At 36.7% G+C, this 20,728-nt stretch overlaps 1 protein-coding gene across 2 annotated transcripts in view; it reads left to right on the forward strand.

Annotated features, from left to right (window-relative positions):
- MSH3 (mutS homolog 3) overlaps positions 1-20,728 on the forward strand; it is a 179,616-nt gene that overhangs the window by 1,551 nt on the left and 157,337 nt on the right. For both annotated transcript variants that reach the window (XM_039220117.1, XM_039220118.1), the window contains exons 2-7: positions 639-759; positions 12,218-12,438; positions 15,670-15,885; positions 17,001-17,117; positions 17,795-17,912; positions 19,493-19,638. In XM_039220117.1, coding sequence (XP_039076048.1) covers positions 639-759; positions 12,218-12,438; positions 15,670-15,885; positions 17,001-17,117; positions 17,795-17,912; positions 19,493-19,638 — 939 coding nt within the window. The remainder of the gene's footprint in view (positions 1-638; positions 760-12,217; positions 12,439-15,669; positions 15,886-17,000; positions 17,118-17,794; positions 17,913-19,492; positions 19,639-20,728) is intronic.

The raw sequence follows: 20,728 nt of genomic DNA on the forward strand, positions 1-20,728 counted from the left end.
CTTCTTCCTTTCATTTATATTTCTTCTGTAAAGTGATTGCTCCCCTTCCATCTTTGATTTTTGATGATAGTCTACATTTTCATGAATACACCAAGACTTTATTTTACACCAAACCTTTAGAGGTTATTCAGTGAAGATCTTAATTTTTTATAAGGTTCCCTGCCAGCAAATAGTGCACAACCTTATGGTTTCTTTGGTGGTGAACATAAGCCAAGTTTGAATATGAAACAGGTACATTAGAATTCACGTTTCAAAATGATAATGTTCTTTTATTATCTACTTAATTTCACCTTTCCTAAATGGATATTTTTTAAAGCTATTTTATTTAACATAAGTAAGTAGGATGATCAAGAGTTTGCAATCTGTGTTAGGTGAACAATGACTGAGTACGTAAAGATATCATTCTTGGTTCTAATTGATTGTAGCAGGCCTTGGGGTGCTGAGGCTTATGACGTGCCAATCTTTACATTGTCTTTCATGACGGTGAAGACAGTTCACCCACAGTTCTTTCCAGAGTCGAAAGTATATGATTCTGTGAAGAGTGGAAGGGAAAGACTTGTCATTCAGAAGTAAGGTTTAAGTTATTTTGTATACATCAAGTTTTGAGGTTAGACATAACACATCATTTGCCAATACAGGTTGTGGGAATTGGCAGAAGTAAAAAGAGACCACTGGAAAGTGATGAGCCTGTACAAGAGAAAGCAAAGAAAGTCCAAGAAAAGGAAGGAAGAAGTGATTCAGTAATGTCTGGGGATGCTGGTGAGTCTTGGGGTGAGAAGTCTTCATTCTCAGGAGTCATAGCACTGATACTGTATTTTCCAAAGAGCAGAGGAGGTTATTGGAGGGTTGTGCCATTTTTTCCTTTGTAGAGAAAGATCTCCATTGTGCTTGAATAGTTTGGCCCCTCCATGTGTGGTGGTGTGAGTAGGAGGTTGGGGGAGTGGAGGTAGAGCTGGAGTTCTGCAATTCGCTATAGTTCTCTTCATTTTCTCTTTTATTTCTCCTACCTGATTTTTGTCCTGATTTTTTAAAAATCTTTATTTATTTTGAGAGAGAGAGAGAGAGAGAGATTGCCAGGTAGAGGCATGCCTAGCTTAGAGCCTGATGTGGGACTTGATCCCGTGACCATGAGATCATGACCTAAGCTGAAATCAAGAGTTGGATGCTTAATCGACTGAGCCACCCAGGTGTCTCTGTCCTGCTTTTAAAAGTAAAACATTCATGTTATAAAAATTTCAAACAATACAGAAATGGAGAAGGTAGTCAATGAAAGCACCCCATAGTCCCTATGTTTCAGTGAGGCCTTATGATAATGCATATTTTGTGTCTTATATATATTATATGCTGTATTTTTAGACCAAAGTAAGCTAGAGGAAACAATATGTTATCAAGAAAATCATAAGAGAAATACATTCACAGTAGTATACTGTTATTTAATGAAAAAAAAAAAAATCCCCAGGTAAGTGTAGCTATGTAGTTCAAACCATGTTGTTTAAGGGTAAACTGTATTTTATAAATTGTATTGTACTGTATGTATTGATTTGCAACTGTATTTTCCACTTAACAGAGAACTTCTAAACAGTTTGCAGTGTCAGAACATGTAAATCTACTCTGTGGTTTTTTAGCATGGTAGTGTTCTTTCTGTATGCATCTTTGGATAAAACCACCATTCTTGAGCTCTTGGACTTTGGGGGTGGTGTTGGATTTATAGATGGCTGAGAAGTATTTCTTTAGTTTTTGGCCTTGGAGAAGTTGTAAGGGATGACATAAAATGCTTCTTCCTCCATTATCCCTCAAAATGAGGTAGAGAATGAGATCAAAGGAAAGCCAAAAGAAAAAAGAAGTCACAATTTAGAGGGGTCAGGCATTAAGGTATCTATCCTTCCTCAGAAGGTAAAATTTGGATTTGGGGTCAGCATGAAAGCCTTAGTATGAAATACCTACAGAAATGGAGAGGTATGCTTAAAGAGAAAGATAAATCTGATAATAATACCGTTTTCTGTTGTCAGTAAGGCAGTCGACTTAGGATGTTTTGAAATAAGACTTTGCTACTTGTTAAAAATGGCGCTCAGGAAAAAAGGGAAAGGAACATCTACAAGTCAAGCTCTTCCATGTGTTCTCCTGTCTTTTTACACCTGGTGCTTCATTTTAGATCAGTTCTCCTGCTATGTTTCCAAATTCAGTAATCTTCTGTGGCCTAATTTGTCATAAATCTCATTCAGTGACATATTCATTTTAGATATTGTACATTTTTCATCCTTAGAAGTTCTACTTCTTTTAAAAAATTTCTTGTTTCTCCATGTGAATTATATCTCAGTAAAGCTGTTACCAAGGAAACCCCCAAAAAACAAACAAAAAACAAATTAAAAAAAAAAAACCCTTCCATTTCGTTCTTTATGTTTTTTTCTTTACCTTTTTGATTATGTGGAATATATTTATAATAGGTGTTTTCATGTTTCTGTATGGTAATTCTGTCATGTCTGTCATTTTTGGGTCTGTAACTCTTGACTATTATACCCTTTGTTCGTACCTAGTGGTAGTAATTGTTTGGATCATAGATACTTTGAGTTCTGTGTTAATTACATGTTAGGCTGTGTGTTTCTTTAAAGAATGTTGGACGTTGTTCTTGCAAGCAGTTAAATTCTTCATGGATCTGTTTGATCTTTTTAAGAATTGTTTTCAAATTTTAAAGGAGAAGATTTAGAGTAGTTCTATTTTTAAGGTTTGATTTCTAGAGTTGGGAAGGAGTGTCTGGTAGCAGTAGCACATTACTGTATAGCATTTCCACCACATGGAGACAACAGCCATTAATAACCTTTAGAACATGGGTAATAGTAAAATATAGTAACAATTCTAGAAAATGATGAGGTTTGAGTATTTATCATCTTTGTTTTTAATAGAACTTATTTAATTGTTTGGTTTATATAACCCAATTTGTAATAATGGCTGTGTTTGGTAGCTGATTCACAAACTTCTTAAAGGTTTAACAGTTGCCTCTAGTAAGTAAGCCAATATCAATTTGCCACATCTAACACACCATTGATCTTTCTCTGTAAGCTAGTTTGAGTTTTCTCATAGCTTGAGTCTCCAAGGATGAACTCTTGGAGAGTCAGACAGAAGCTGTACTGATTTTGAGATCTAGGTTCAGAAGTTACATAGTGTCACATCTGCCTTACTGTGTTAGTTACAAAGGCCTGTCTTAGTTCACTGAGAGAGAACATAGATCCTGTCTCCCAGCCCAGGAACATCAGCATCACATTATAGGAAGAGCAAATGGGAGGGGATATATATGTTCGGCCGTCTTTGATAAATAAAATCTCCTACATGGCTCAAAATTCAGACTTGAATTTTGATACTATTAATATTCTTATATGAATTACAGATAAATGTAATATAAGACTCTATCTCAGAAGCATTTTGATAAATACAAATATCTGTAATCTTAATGCTCTATAAATAAATACAGACTTGTATGAATACAATCCAAAGGCTTGTAACCCACCCCCATCCTGAGAAAGTTACATTATATCTATAGAAGAGAAGTTCTTATATAATATATACATTTATAGTATAGACTGATTCATGTATACCTTTTATTTTTCTATTTACTTATTTATTTATTTACATCTGAGTTAGATGTAATGCAATAATGGTTTCAAGAGCAGATTCCAGTGATTCATCTCCTGTGTATAACACACAGTGTTCAACCCAACAAGTGTTTTCCTTAATGTCCCTTACCCATTTAGCCCGTCTCCCCACCCACAACCCCTCCAGCAACCCTCAGTGTGTTCTCTGTAGTTAGGGGTCTCTTATGTTTTGTCCACCTCCTTGTTTTTATATTATTTTTGCCTTCCTTCACTTATGTTCATCTGTTTTGTATCTTAAATTCCTCATATGAATGAAGTCATGATATTTGTCTTTCTCTGACTAATTTTGCTTAGCACAATATCCTCTAGTTCCATCCATGTAGTTGCAAATGGCAAGATTTCGTTCTTTTTTACTGCCAAGTAATACTCCATTGTGTGTATACATATATATGCATCTACTTTGTCCATTCATCTGTTGGTGGACGTTTGGGCTCTTTCCATACTTTGGCTATTGTCGATAGCACTGCTATAAACATTAGGGTGCTTGTGCCCCTTTGAAACAGCATACCTGTATCCTTTGGATAAATACCTAGTAGTGTTATTGCTAGGTCCTACATAGTTCTATTTTTAATATTTTGAGGAACCTCCATACTGTTTTCCAGAGTGGCTGCACCAGATTGTATTCTCACCAGCAGTGCAGAAGAGATCCTCTTTCTCCATATCTTCCTCAACATCTGTTGTTGCCTGAGTTAATTTTAGCCATTCTGGCAGGTGTCAGATGGTATCTCATTGTGATTTTGGCATATATTTCCTTGATGATGTGTGATGTTGAGCATGTTTTCATGTCTGTTAGTCATCTGGGTGTCTTCTTTGGAAAAGTGTTTGTTCATGTTTTTTGCCCATTTCTTCACTGGATTGTTTTTTTTTTTTGGGTGGCGAGTTTGATAACTTCTTTATAGATTTTGAATACTAGCCCTTTATTTAATATGTCATCTGCCAGTATCTTCTCCCATTCCGTTGGTTACCTTTTAGTTTTTTTGACTGTTTCGTTCACTGCAGAAGCTTTGTATCTTGATGAGGCCCCAGTGGTTCATTTTTGCTTTTGTTTCCCTTGCCTGCAGAGACCTGTTGAGTAAGAAGTTGCTGTGGCCGAGGTCAGAGAGATTTTTGCCCGTTTTCTCCCCTAGGATTTTGATGGCTTCCTGTCTTATGTTTAGGCCTTTCATCTATTTTGAATTTATTTTTGTGTATGGTATAAGAAAGTGATCTAGGTTCATTTTTCTGCATGTCGCTGTCCCGTTTTCCCAGCACCAGTTGCTGAAGAGATTGCCTTTATTCTATTGGATATTCTTTGCTGCTTTGTCAAAGATTAGTTGGCCATGCATTTGTGGGTCCATTTCTGGGTTCTTATTCTGTTTCATTGATCTGAGTATCTGTGTTTTTGCCAGTACCATACTGTCTTGATGATTATAGTTTTGTAATACAGCTTAACATCCAGGATTGTGATGCCTCCAGCTTTGGTTTTCTATTTCAAGTTTGCTTTGGCTATTTGGGGTCATTTCTGGTTCCGTACAAATTTTAGAGTTGTTTGTTCTCACTCTGAAGAATGCTGGTGCTATTTTGATAGGAATTACATTGAATATTTAGGTTGCTTTGGGTTGTATCAACATTTTAACAATATGTTTTTTAAATTTTTTAATGTTTTATTTATTTTTGAGAGAGAGAGAGAGAGAGACAGCGTGAGCAGGGGAGGGTCAGAGAAAGAGGGAGACACAGAATCCGAAGACAGGTTCCAGGCTCTGAGCTGTCAGCACAGAGCCTGATGAGGGGCTTGAACTCACGAACCATGAGATCATGAACTGAGCCGAGTCAGGCGCTCAACCAACTGAGCCACTGAGGCGCCCAACAATATTTTTCTTCCAATCCAGGGGCATGGAATATTTTTCCAGTTTTTTGTGTCTTTTTCAATTTCTTTCATAAAATTTCTATAGTTTTCAGTGTAAAGATTTTTCATTTCTTTGGTTAGATTTATTCCTAGATATTTTATGGATTTTGGTGCAGTTGTAAGTGGGATCAATTCCTTGATTTCTTTCTGTTGCTTAATTATTGGTGTATAAGAATGCAGCTGATTTCTGTGCATTGATTTTATATCATGTGACTTTGTTGAATTTATGGATCAGTTCTAGCAGTTTTTTGGTAGAATCTTTTGGGTTTTCCATAAAGAGTATCACGTCATCTGCACAGAGTGAAAGTTTGACTTCCTCCTTGCTGATTTGGATGCCTTTTATTCCTTTGTGTTGTCTGATTGCTGGGGCTAGGACTTCCAATACTACGTTGAATAACAGTGGCAAGCGTGGACATCTCTGTTCTGACCTTAGGGGGAAGCTCTCAGTTTTTCCCCGTTGAGAATGATATTAGCAGTGGGTCTTTCCTTTATGGCTTTTATGATCTTGAGGTATCATCCTTCTATCCTTACTTTCTTGAGGGTTTTTATCAAGAAAGAATGCTGTATTTTGTCAAATGCTTTCTTTGCATGTATTGAGAGAATCATGTGATTCTTGTCCTTTCTTTTATTGATGTGATGAATCACACTGATTGTTTTGCATATATTGAACCAGCCCTGCATCTCAGGTATAAATCCCACTTGATTGTGGTGAGTAATTCTTTTAATGTATTGTTGGATCCAGTTGCCTCGTATCTTGTTGAGGATTTTTGCAACCATGTTCATCAGGGAAATTGGTAGTTCTCCCTTTCAGTGGGGTCTTTTGTCTCGTTTTGGAATCAAAGTAATGCTGGTTTCATAGAATGAGTTTGGAAGTTTTCCTTCCATTTCAGTTTTTTGCAACAGCTTCGAAAAATAGGTGTTAACTCTTCTTTAAATATTTGGTAGAATTCCTTTGGAAAGCCATCTCACCCTGAACTTTTGTTTTTTGGAAATTTTTGATTACTAATTTGATTTCTTTACTGGTTATGGTTATGGGTCTGTTCAGATTCCCTGTTTTTTCTTGTTTCAGTTTTGGTAGCTTAAATGTTTGTAGGGATTTGTCCATTTCTTTCAGATTGCCCAATTTATTGGCATATAATTGCTCCCAATATTCTCTTATTATTGTTTGTATTTCTGCAGTGTTGGTTGTGATCTCTTTCATTCTTGATTCTATTTATTTGGGTCCTTTCCTTTTTCCTTTTGATCAAACTGGCTAGGGGGTTATCAGTTTTGTTAATTCAAAGAACCAGCTTCTGGTTTCATTGATCTCTTCTACTGTTTTTTGTTTTGTTTTGGTTTGGTTTGGTTTCAATAACACTGATTTCTGCTCTAATCTTTATTATTTACTGTCTTCTGCTGGTTTTGGTTTTATTTGCTGATTTTTTCCATCTCTTTAAGGTGTATGGTTAGGTTGTGTATCTGAGACCTTTCTTCCTTCCTAGGAAGGCCTGGATTTCTATATACTTCCTTCTTATGACTGCCTTTGCTGTGTCCCAGAGGTTTTGGGCTGTGGTGTTATCATTTTCATTGGCTTCCATGTGCTTTTTAATTTCTTCTTTAACTTCTTGGTTAGCCTATTCATTCTTTAGTAGGATGTGCTTTAGTCTCCAGGTATTTATTGTCTTTCCAAATTTTTTCTTGTGATTGATTTTGAGTTTCATAGTGTTGTGGTCTGAAAATATGCACAGTATGATCTCACTCTTTTTGTATGTGTTGAGCTGATTTGTTTCACAGTATGCTAATTATTATGGAGAATGTTCCATGTGCACCTGAGAAGAATGTTTAATTCCTTTTCTTTAGGATGAAATGTTCTAAAAAAATCTGTTAAGTCCATCTGGTCTAGTGTGTCATTCAAAGTCATTGTTTCCTTGTTGATTTTATGTGTAAATGATCTGTCCATTGATGTAAGTTGGGTGTTGAAGTCCCCTACAATTATGGTATTATTATCCGTGAGCTTCTTTGTGTTTGTGATTAATTGATTTATATATTTGGGTGTTTCCACATTTGCAGCATAAATGTTTACAATTGTTAGATCTTCTTGGTGGATAAACACCTTAATTCTAATATAATGCCCTTCTTCATCTTTTGTTACAGTTTGTTTTAAAATCTAGATTGTCTGATACAAGTATGGCTACTTCAGCTTCCTTTGTTGACCATTAGCATGATAGATGGTCCTCCATCCCCTTACTTTCAATCTGAAGGTGTCTTTAGGTCTAAAATGGGTCTCTTGTAAACAGCTTATAGATGGACCTTGTTTTTTTGTTCATTCTGTTACCCTGTGTCTTTTGATTGGAGTGTTTAGTCCATTGACATTTAGAGTCAGTACTGAAAGATATGAATTTGTTGCCATTATATTGCCTGTAGACTTGGAGTTTCTCGTGGTGTTCTCTGGTCCTTTCTTTTCTTAGTTGCTTTTGGTCTTTCTTGTTTTCTTTTCTTTTTTTTTTTCATATTTTCTCCCCACAAAGAGTCCCCCCTAAAATTTCTCATAGGGCTGGTTTAGGGGTCACAGACTCCTTTAGTTTTTGTCTGTCTGGAAACTTATTATCTCTCCTTCTGTTTTGAATGACAGCCTTGCTGGATAAAGAATTCTTGGCTGCATATTTTCAGTTCAGCACATTGAATATATCCTGCTACTCCTTTCTGGCCTGTCAAGTCTCTGTGGATAGGATTGCTGCAAACCTGATCTGTCTTCTCTTATAGGTTAAGGACTTTTTTCCCCTTGCTGCTTTCATGATTCTTTCCTTGCCAAGTATTTTGTGAATTTGACTATGATATGCCTTGTTGATGGTTGGTTTTTGTTGAATCTAATGAGAGTTCTCTGTGCTTCCTGGATTTGGATATCTCTGTCTTTCCCCAGGTTAGGAAAGTTTTTCTCTATGATTTGTTCACATAAACCTTCTATCCCTTTTTCTCTTTCTTCATTTTCTGGGACACCTATGATTCTGAAGTGACTCCTTTTTAGTGAGTCACTGAGTTCTCTAATTCTTATATTGTGCTCTTTTGCCTTAGTTTCCCTCTGTTTTTCCACTTCATTATTCTCCATCTTTTTTTTAAAAATGTTTTATTTATTTCTGAGAGAGGGAGAGAGACAGCATAAGCAGGAGAAGGTCAGAGACAGAGGGAGATACAGAATCGGAAACAGGCTCCAGGCTCTGTCTGAGCTAGCTGTCAGCACAGAGCCCAACATGAGGCTCGAACCTACTACCTGTGAGAACATGACCTGAGCCGAAGTCGGCGCCCAACCGACTGAGCCACCCATGTGCCCCTCATTATTCTCCATATTAAGTTTGTCCTCTGTATTGCTGCTCTGCTGTTCTGCTTCATCCATCCTTACCGCTGTGGCATCCATTCAAGATTGCATCCTAGTTATACCATTTTTAATTCCATTCTGAATATATTTTACTTCTTTTATCTCTGCAGAAAGGAATTCTATGCTTTTTTCAACCCCAGCTGGTATTCTTATTATCATGATTCTAAATTCTCATTCAGACATCTTGCTTGTTGTATCTGTGTTGATTAAATCCCTGGCTGTCATTTCTTCCTGTTCCTTATTTTGTGGTTAGTTCCTTCGTTTTGTCATTTTGGAGGAAGAAAAAGAATTAATAAAATAAAAAAATTAAAAATTAAAAACAACACGAAAAAATCAAATAAAGAAAACTAGATGATAGGTCTGTTTTGATCTGGTTGTTGAAAGAAACTTCATGGAATATGAAAAAAGAAAGAAAAGAAAAGAAAAAGAGGGGAAAAAAAGGAAAATGTTTGAAGATTTAAAAGAATGAATATGGTAAAATATAATGAAATGAAAGTAGAATAGACTTAAAAATTTACAAAAAAGTAATAAATATAGTAAAAAAGAAAAAATCTTTTTTATAAAAATGTAAAATAAAAGTACTTTTTTCCTCTTTATGTATTTAACAATCAGAAAAGAAACACAAAAAAAATTGAACAGATGGACCTGCAAACATAAGGAAATATGATGGAAATTACATCCAGTTTCCCCTAGAAGTCAAACTTTATAATGCATAAAGTATGCAGGCATAGAGACTTATCGTGTTCCTCTAGAGTGCAGTTGGCCCAGTTGGTTGGGGCTTGGTGTAACAGCTCCATTCTCCACTAGATGGCGCTGTGTAGTTTATTTAGGTGTATTGTGGTGGTGCTTCTAGGTGTGTATGAGCTTGTGCACAAGGGGTGAAAATGGCATCACCCAGCTACCCAGTCTAGTATCAGAACTCTGTGCTCTTGCCCACTGGCAATCAAGCACCCCTTCTTTGTCTCCAGCTTCCATCCACTCCCCACTTCTACACTATCAGTGACCAAGCTATCACCCTGCCAGGCGGTACCTCCTTTGCGAGTTTTCAAATCCCTCATTTCTGAAGGCCCTGCAGCTTTGACCTACTCAGACCATCTGAGCAATGGCTGGGTGCCAGCTTGCCCCCAGAAATGTTCCAGAGACTGACTACTGCCAATGCCCAGAGACTGGCGGTTGCCAGCCTGCCTTAGAAAAAGTTCACGCAATTGTGTAGCAGCATTGTTTCAGGGATTATGGTAAGTCACAGCACACATCTGGTGCCAGCCTTTACCCTTAACTTCCTCATTCCAACACTAGCGAATGTGACTGTTCTCCAGAGTCTGATGGGACTTTTGCCTCTGGGGAGGCTGCACAGCCTTTACAAAATGTCCTCCCAGCAGGGGAACTGCCTCTCTGTGTGGCCCAAGGACCCCCCCCAGATCTTGCTGTTTGTTCTTGGGGGATTCACCCTTCGCACTAGAACTCCACCAGGTATTGAGCTGTGGAGTTTCAGACTCTGTGCTACCCCTGTTTATAGAGTCTTAATAGTATTTAAATCCTCTCCTTTCTCCCTTCTCCCTTCTGGTTCATTCCCTTGTGGCCGTTTCCACTCTTCTCCTTTCTCTCTAGCTGCTTTGGGGGGGGGGGGCGCTGCTTTTCTCATGCTCTCCTCTCCTCTCCATCCTCCCTCTGCAAGCCAAAACAGCTTCCTGCTCTCCGTGGCTTTTCTCTCCTCCAGTTCACCTCTCCACACTGCATACCTGCTGAGTTCTGTGGTTCAAGTTGGGCAGATTGTTGTGGTAATCCTCAAATCAGTTGTCTAGGTGTGCAGGATGATTTGCTGTTGATCTAGCTGCATTTCATGGATGAGAGATGCAAAACAAACTTCATGTTGCTCTGCCATCTTGGCTCCTCTTGATTCATATGTAGGTTTTGAAAAGGAGAGAGTAATTGAAAGATTCAAACCTGTATTATCCTAGTTACAAGATTAGCAGAGACAAGGCAAAATATACATCTGAAGGGCAAAATATACATCTGAAGGGAGCTTTAAATATAATATATATACATATAATTAAATATAAATTGAAGAAATGTTTTAAACTCTCATGGACAAAACACAGGTTTGCTGTCAGAGTGTTTTTGCTTTAATAGGAAAGGTAAGAGATAATAAATACAGTCCCTTTTTCATTTATTTAGTACTAGGAAATATGTATTACGGCATATGGTAGATAATAGACAGTAAATGATAGTTTTCCTTCATTTATGGGTTGGTTGGCTATGAGTAACTGCCAATTGGCAGACTATGATAAATGCTATGGAGAAATGTCATCTTGTTATAGGGGCACAGACAAAAGATGATTTTAGGCTAGGGGAGTTAGCAGAGGGTTTCATGAGAGAAGTAGTTTTGAGAGGGATCTTGAAGAACAAGTATGATTTTGACATGTAGAAATTGGGGTCAAGGGCATTCCAGGGAGAAAGAATAGCATGAGCAAAGCTGTGCAGGTGGGATACCAGGTGTGTTGGGAAAGATTGGTGATCTACCTTCGTTGCTGAATCCCCTGGCGTGATATCTCTAGGTCTTTCCCATTAAGGTGATCAGTTTCTGTAGTTTTCCCTCCTCTTGGCCTGGAGTGGGGAGCTCTGGCTGCCTGTGTTCTGAGAATTGATGAGGAAGAGGTTGGGTTTCTCAGCTTGCAGTAAACCCTAGCTTAGGGATTATTCCTCTAGCTTAGGCATAGTACTCGATCTTGGCTGTGCCTGTTTTACCTTTTCCAGAGAAATTTCCAGTCCTGTGCTTAGGAGAGGAAGCACAGCTGTCCCTGAGCTTGGAGTAGGGTATGGGTTTAGGGATCAACTTTCTTTGAATCAGTCTTTTTTATTTTAGAACCTCCCTTTATTACATATTCTGCTGCCCTGACTCCTAAGCCTTTTAAGCTTTTCATGTTATAAATGATATTCGTTCTTAGTTTCTTCACTACTGATTTTGGACTTAGCTTTCAGGTGTGCTAAATTGGTTATTGTTCATTCATTTTTCCTTCTAGCTTCAGATATTTTATTTGCTCTTGCCACCTCTTTTTCTGTTTGTCCTTATCTGCTCATATGTTTAAAAAAAAAAAAAGAAGGCAAAACCATACAGTAGTTGTAATGGAATTTCAGGGCCAAGGGAAATTACATGTATGTTTCAGCATACTGTCTTTACCCTGAATCTAAAATTTTTTAAAATTTCCTATCACATTATAGTTAGATTTATTGCCTTAATGAGAAGGTTTCGCCGTAAAAATCCTTTACTGGTTATGAATTGTCATATGAGAACAAAATACTATTGTTATATTTTCTTCTGATTTGCTAACTAAGAGCCAAAGAAATGTCTGAGGACCAAGATGATTTTAAAGTCTCTGGAAAAATTGAGAGAATTCTGCTGCGATTCTGCTCTTCCTCAAAATAGAGTCCAGACAAAGCCTCTTCAGGAGAGATTTGCAGTTCTGCCCAAATGTACTGATTTTGACGATATCAGTCGTCTCCGTGCAAAGAATGCAGTTTCTTCTGAAGATTCCAAAACTCAAATTAGTCAAAAGGTATGTGTTATATAGATGAATGTCCAAGTATTCAGATCAATAGGTTCTTTTTTTTTTTTTAATTTCTTTCTTTTTTCTTTTTTTTTTAAGTTTATTTATTTATCTTGAGTGAGAGATTACCAAGCAGGGCCTGCACTCTCGGTGTAGAACCTGATGTGGGGCTCCAACTCACGAATCCTGAGATCATGACCCAAGCCAAAACCAAGAGTCAGATGCTTAAATGACTGAGCCACCCAGGTGCCCCAGTAGGTTCTGAGGTGCCGTTAGGTTCTGTGAGTTCACACAAGGCAGTGATTCCCAAACTTAGGTAATCATCTGAATTAGCTGAGGTAGCTTTTGCATTTTAGTTTAGTTATTTTTTCAGTCCCTGGAGATTCTGATTTACTACATATTAAATAGGGATGAATTGGTTTGTTTAAAATGGAGTAAAACAAAAGCCTCCCAAGTGATTCTGATGTACGGCCTGGATTAGGAACCATTGACTTGGAGAGATTCTTGATAATAAATACTAGCACAGTGTTTTATAGTCTTTAGAGTTACCATGATTAGCGTAGACAACCACAGGCAACATAAATTGGTTTTGAGGTTTTTAGTTGAAAGTGTGGTGATATAAATTCAAACAGAAACCAAATATGTATGGGTCTTTACTGCCAATGTCATATGATACATTGTTTTTCATCATTGCCAGATTAGGAATTAACTTTGCTCCATCATTAATATCTCCAATTCAGAATAGTGTTTCTCAGCCCAGCTAAATTAGAATCACCTGGAGAACTTGAAAAACTACTGATAAAAAAGAGCTTTCTTCAGAATCATATTGTTTTTTCACTAAGAACTGAATTTGCATATTGTTTAAAGCTTTCATTTTAATGTGTAGCCATGGTTGAGAGCCATTGAATTAGAGAAATAGTTCCTCTTCTTTTCTTGAGTCATTTAAATGAAAAGCTATGTAAGTTTGAAAAGTTATGAATTGAAAGCTCTGGATTGTTTACTCAGAAAAATACTCACACCAACACGATTTTGTATATAATATTAAGAAGTTTACACTTCTTCCCATGAAGTCCAGATTCATGAGCTCCTCCTTCAACCAAGCAGAGATCCATTGACTTAGGTTATCAGGGGGGAAAAAAAGTGTTTTTTGTTTTTGTTTTTAAATTTTTACTCTCTTTTAATACTTAGAAGCAGTTCACCTGAGTGTAGTGGTCATAAAGTGTAGGTATCAAAAGATGTGTCTATTAAAGCTCACTTTATTAACTGGAGAATTTACCTAGGGCTTCCTGAGAGGTTGTTTACTAATTATACATAAAATGACCAGCTTGGTGTTCCTGATTCGCAGCACATTAGAAGTCACCAGTTAGAAGGGACACCTAGAAGTAGTACATGGACGTCATTACAGGAGATAGCTGACTGTTTGTCATGGAAGGACACACATGAATGGTAAAAAGCTACCAACTGAAGTTAAATGCCCAGGGTATACGACCATTAGTGTGAGAGTCAACAACCCCGTAAGTCTTGATAGGTTTTAAAATTCCCATTTATTCCTGATCATCCTGAATTATCAAGACAGAGTTAAATTGAGTTCAGAATGCTGCCTCTGAGAACATAAAAAAGAGTATAGTATATCTGAGAAGTATTTTCCACCCAAATGATGAAAAAAAAATTGCTTAATACTCAAGTATTCTGATAGACTGTTTGGTAAACTATATGGATAGTAGTTTTTTTCTGTATGCCTACTTTCATTCCATATATGCATAAAGTATAAATATTTTTTTTTCCCTAGGAGATATATTTTCTTAAAATATTAAGTTTTACAATGTGTAGTATTTCTGGATTTTACGTAAAATGTATGGAAATGAAATAGAAAAATCCATCAAAATTAAAAGCAAATGACATCACTCATCTGATACATTGACCCACTTTTCTGTTCCCACACCTTCCCACACTTCACCATACCTCTCCATCTCATTGCTGGATCTTTGGACATTTGCTTGGCTACACCACTCAGATGAATTACATCTCTACCTACTCTTTCAATTAAATGAATTTTTTAAACATTGTTAACTGTAAAGTACATGTTCCTGGACCTTTTTCTTTGACCAGAGTCACCTTGATGGGGTCATATAGGACATAATTTCTTTTTTCTCTTCCCTTGTGATCACTTTCTATGTGTGTGTATATATATATATATATATATATATATATATATGGAAAAAATTTTTTTTAAGTTTATTTATTTAAGGAGAACGTGTGGGAAGGGCAGAGAGAGAGAATCCCAAGCAGTCTTTTGCTGACAGTGTAGAACCTGACGAGGGGCTTGAACTCACTCACCGTGAGATCATGACCTGAGTTGAAATCAAGATTTAGATGCTTAACCAACTGAGCCACCCAGGCGCCCCTAGGCCATATTTTTAATTCCAAGTGTAGCTGATATATTTTTAGATGATGGCAGTGACACAGTGACAGTTAGTTAGAAGGCAGTTTTATCCAACAAATTTGTCTCATTTTACCTTTTGTATAAATAAGTCTCATAAGAAGAAATTTGCCTTAAGCTCTAAACTGGAATTAATTATGGTTTTCACACACGAAGGTAAGGATGGCAGGAATATTAATGTTGAAATGTGGCTTTGTGCTTTATATTTTCCAAAAGCTCTCTGTCATGTCTCTTTACCAAAAAAATTAAGGTAGTAGGGATAGCAGGAATACTAATGTTGAAATGTGATTTTGTGCTTTGTATTTTCCAAAAGCTCTCTGTCATATTTCTTTACCAAAGATTCGTGCTTCTTATGGAATATACTTTCAGACTGTGATTGGAAATTTGAAGCATTAAGTGCAGCTATAGCTGATAGTATATGCCTATTGAAAGTGGTTTTACCTCCTGTTGAAAGACATATATTCATGCCTGCTCATTTTTTGTGCCTTATGCCTTTGGGAATTAATAAAGAAAAGAAGAATGTTACTTATAGTAGACTTAATGAAATAAAATTTAAAAAGAGGCTTATAAAACTTTAAAATATTTAAGCTTTTAAAATTCCCTTAATTATATAATAGTTTAGTTTGGCTCATTTTTTAAAAGTCTTTTACTGTGAAAAAATGTCAAACTTGTAAAAATGTTTACCTGAATATACTATGTACCTTCTACGAACTTTCATGTAGATAAACTGTTAGGTTTGTTCTGAATACCGTTACCATGGTTAATACTTTCTAAACTGTAAAAATTGTTTTGATTGCCAGGACAAGACACTTTTTGATCTCAGTCCTTCTGGATCTTCACAAAAGGGTAATGACAATTTACAGACAACTTTTGATTCTAAACCATCTAACAAACGGACCAAAAGCATCTACACACCTTTAGAATTACAGTACATCGAATTGAAGCAGCAGCAGAAAGATGCAATTTTGTGTGTGGAATGTGGATATAAGTATAGATTCTTTGGGGAAGATGCAGAGGTAAGTTATTTTTGCAAAAACGGTTTCATGTTTTCCTTATCCAGCCTTAACTGTTTTGTAATTTTTTGGTTTCCATTTCTGACCTTGAAAAATGCTGTCATTTAAAGTAAAAACTATAACTAAACACAAGCAAACTTGGTGAATGCTATGCTTTTTACCGGAGGAGGTGAGGGACCCCTTTGGGAATGTCATGTCTGTTCTCCATGGTGCTCACCTAGTTCCTTTCATCCATTGCATGGTGATTGGATGAATCAGTTAGTGAATGAACCATAATCATATGAGTATTTATGTTTCTTGATGGAGACACATGTCTTCTCATGTTTTCTGAGGACACAAACAGATATGTAGTTGGCATTGTATAGGTAAAGGGGTGAAAGAAAATGCCGTTCTCTCCCCAGCTCTCCAGGTTGAGTGCTAGATTTAGTCTTACCACCCAATAAAGGCTGATGTTTTCTAGCCTTGTGATGAGAAACTACACTTCAGAGTTGGGTGGGGCGGGGAATGAGAATGTTGGAATGAATATTCCATGGCTCCACTGGGAAGTGTTTGAGCCATCGTGTTTTCCAGAAGAAAGTGGGGAGTTAGGTGGTGCTGCCTGGTTTTGTACTTCTCTCATTTATGCATCATGAATTAGCTAACCAGACCAGGGGGTTCTCTTCCCACTTCCTCAAAGATGCCCTCTGTCTGAGTAGGTTCAGAATTTATGTTTTGTAGTATCTTCTAATTTTCAGTTATCTGCATGTGCTGTGTAGCAAGTTCTTACTCTGTTATAGTGTCACACTCTGTGCGTTGAATATCATTGTGCAAGGTCAGCTCAAAACTTTAAGGTTTTGATAGATCTAAGCAGCATAGAAGACCTGTCATACTTCTCCACATTTATAGATACTGATGTTGGCTCTGAGGTTAGGCCATGGGAACTGCCAAAAAATAGGCTTAAACTATAGGCTTCTGTGTAGGGAATGTTTTTTAAATTTTTTATTGATAGGCCATTCATATAGAGAGGTGCACAAATCCTAACTGTATATACCTTGATGGATTTTTAGCAAAGTGAGTGAACACCACAGGGGAACTCTTGAAATAGGAATTTATTGATACTCTCTTTTTTAATTTTTTAGATTGCAGCCCGGGAGCTTAATATTTATTGCCATTTAGATCACAACTTTATGACAGCAAGCATACCTACTCACAGACTGTTTGTTCATGTACGCCGCCTTGTGGCAAAAGGATATAAGGTCAGTCGGCTTTGACTTGAGGGAACAGGGGATTGGATTCCCTTCCAGAGAGTGAAAGCATGTTTCGTAAGGTGGTATTAGAATTGGAATTTGGTATTTGGGAAACAAAAGTGTGTCACAATTATTAGCATTATATCTTCATGAGTTTTCAGCTTATTAGATTTTTAAGGTAATTTTTAAAAAAGTTTGTTGATTTATTTTGTGAAATAGAGAGCATGAGTAGGGGAAGAACAGAGAGAGACGGAGAGAAGGAATCCCAAGCAGACTCTGTGTTTTTAGCTTGGATCCTCATGTGGGACTCAGTCTCATGAACTATGGGATCATAATCTGAGCTGAAATCAGTAGTTGGGCACTTAACCAACTGAGCCACCTAGGAGCCTCTAAGGTAAATTAAAAAAAAAAAAAGGCTGTGGTAGAGTGTTTCTTAGTGATTCACTTGTGAGCTCCGTGTAGTGTTTACTTCTTAAGCCCTACATCTGGACATTGTAGACTAATTTGTTTATTTTTAAATGTTTCAGAATTTTAAGTCTTGATATGTGTTTCATCATATGTGTATTCAGTATTTCTCATTTTTGTTGAGAAATTTCAGAATTTGTTTATTTTGAAATGTTTCAAGAATTTTAAGTCTTGACATGTGTTTCATCATATGTGTTCAGTATTTCTCATTTTTGTTGAAGGTGGGAGTCGTGAAGCAGACTGAAACTGCAGCATTAAAGGCTATTGGGGATAATAAAAGTTCACTTTTTTCCCGGAAATTAACTGCTCTTTATACAAAATCTACACTTATTGGAGAAGATATCCTTTTCAAATAGTAATTTTCCTTTATTACAAGGGCTTTGTTTTAAATAACATTTTTATTTAATTATTCTTTGAATGGGTACCTTTTTGATGAGGTCTGGTTACTTTCACCTTTGATTAGTGCACTATTGAAGAGGGAGGAATTGGGAATGGCTAGAAACAAGCATTTTTGAAAGAGAGGAGTTTGTCATACTGTAAGAGCAAAAAAAGAGAGCCTGATGAAAGATGATAACAAGTTAGCAACTGATTTGAATTGTACTGTGGGTGGTAGTTAGGTGCTTAGGGCCTCTGAGCTCCTCTAGATCCTTCCTAAGACAAGACCTTAAAAACAGCTTATTAACTTCAAAATGTGAAAAGAAAACTATAAAGTTAGCACAAACTTAACTGCTTATGAAAGGTAATCGTAGGCCGTCCTCATTAATTGTTAGCTTCATAAAAATTTTATTATTTTTAAAAATAGGTATAGTGAGGCTTTCTCACTTTGTGAGAACCCTCGGTGTACACAGTGATTGCCCCGCAGTTCTATAGTTATTCATAAATTCAGTGAATTACTTGAAGCAAAATGATTCTAATAGCACAATCATAAAATATTATTTTTTAAAAACCAGATAAGTATATACAAAATGGGACAAAGAGGCATTTTAAAATGTTTACTGTGGAATGGGGTCAGGTCTTAAAAAAACTGTAGAGATAAGGTCTTAAAAGATACTGTGTGAAAACAATTTCTTTCATGATTTCATACAAACCTACTTATTTAGAGACCTGCTGAGCTTCTACCCAAATCAGGAAGACCGTTTTGTTCGAATAAGATCACAGATAGGTGCAGCTCAGAATAGACCCCAAATCGTGAGCAATTCTGTGCTGTTCTAAACTGATCACTCTGTAAGAACCTGGTAATTTTATTGTTTCTTTTGCCTGAACTTGAATCTCTTATTAAAGCCTGTTCCTAAAATGGTACACTTCCCTGCTTCTCTTTTGGTGTTGCTATAGCTGATGCCTAAGTTGGGGTAGTTACAGACTGATTTGATCCCAGATCAACATTTATCCCTGAGAATTTAATTAATGGACTTACTAAACACACAGACACACACCCACACACACACATACATACATATATGTACACATACTATGTTTTGGTTTTCTTCTTTGGTTTTCTTCATGTCTTTTAAAAATTTTCTTGCTGTTTCTGAAAGCTTTAGGCACTTTAAAGGAAGAAAGTAATTTATACTATTTTAGTGTATTCATGCTTTGACTTGGGGAATTAAGCATTATGGGATTGTTAAGGATTCAAGTCTCAGCATTATCCAAGTAAAGAAGAGGGTTCATATTTGAGGTTCCCCAAAAGGTACTCTCCTAGGCTCTTTGGGAAGTGAGAACATAATAGCTGTTTATCCTCATGAGCCTCATATTTTGGGGGAGATAAGGCATGTAACTATGATCAGAGTAAGTCAGAAGAATGAAGGCTGTGTGTGGGAAATTTTGCACAGAGCAAAAATGTCTTGGACAATGAGCCATTGTTTTAAAGGAGAAAAGAGTTAATGGGAATGTATCATATAGTTTTCTTTAATAATTATTACATGTGAATCCTTTAGTCAAGCTGGATGATGCTATAAATGTCGATGAGATAGTGACTGATACTTCTACCAGCTTTCTTCTGTGTATCTGTGAAGATCAGGAAAATGTTAAGGACAAAAAAAAGGGGAACGTTTTCATTGGAATCGTGGTAAGTACTTTGTAGGTAAAGAACGAATGATAGATGTTCATGGTATCTCTGTGGTTTATAATGAGACTGATGAAGTGTGCCCTCAAATAATTTACTAGAAAAACATTTTCCTCATAATTTGATATGTTAAATCACTAGTTAAAAGTTTTCTCATATGGCTACTTGGCACTCTGTACTATGGAGACATCCAGGTAATTTCTGTCCATGTGCTCTATGCCTTTAGGGTTCAAGGTGGACACAGTGACAGGTATGGATATAGATAAGAAACAGAGCAGAAGAAAACACTAAGCCAACACATGCACGGATAGCAAAGGGTTTTACAAATTTCCTGTAGCGATTTGAAATTAAACACATGATTACGTGATTGTTGTGTATATATTTGGAGTAAAGGGGATAGTTAAGGGGAAACGATAGTGGGCAAATACAAAACTCCATATTTAATAAACATCAGGAATACTTAGAGTCAGTTTTCTGGAGAAATATGATTTGTGAGTTGTGGTTTTATTGATTTTACCCACTAGCAGTTTGTGCGTAAATTTGCGAATTTACAGAACCGCCTGGACTCTGCTCAAAACCTTAGAATTTTTAGTGCTCTTCACAACTGTTAGATTCCCTTGTTCTCTTGTTGGTGAAGCAACAAAAGTAGGACTCCTTGCCTATGTAATAACGAATTCTCTTTGTTTTTTTTCTGATTTTTGCAATCAGCTGCAATATCAACAAAATTCTTTTTTTCCAACAAAAATTCTTACGACCCAAATGTCTCCAAAGTAACTTAAAAAAATTTTTTTTTAATTAAGTGCTTTTTCTGAGAGAGATAGAAGGGGGTGGCAGAGAGAGAGGGAGACAGGATTTGAAGCAAGTCTCTGTGCTGATAGCAGAAAGCCTGATGCAGGGCTTGAACCCATGAACTGTGAGTTTATGACCCGAGCCAAAGTCAGATGCTTAACTGACTGAGCCACCTACGGGCCCCTCCAAAGTACCCTTTAAGACCTTATTCTGGCAGGATGATTCTGTGCTACCTTGACATTTGCTTAACCAATAAACTTTCAGGGAGTTTGCATTACTGTTGGGTTGCTCTAAATGATTTTTT

The sequence above is a fragment of the Hyaena hyaena genome, unplaced genomic scaffold (genome assembly GCF_003009895.1).
Source record: "Hyaena hyaena isolate Hyena2069 unplaced genomic scaffold, ASM300989v1 scaffold_862, whole genome shotgun sequence".
In the NCBI taxonomy this organism is placed as follows: domain Eukaryota; kingdom Metazoa; phylum Chordata; class Mammalia; order Carnivora; family Hyaenidae; genus Hyaena; species Hyaena hyaena.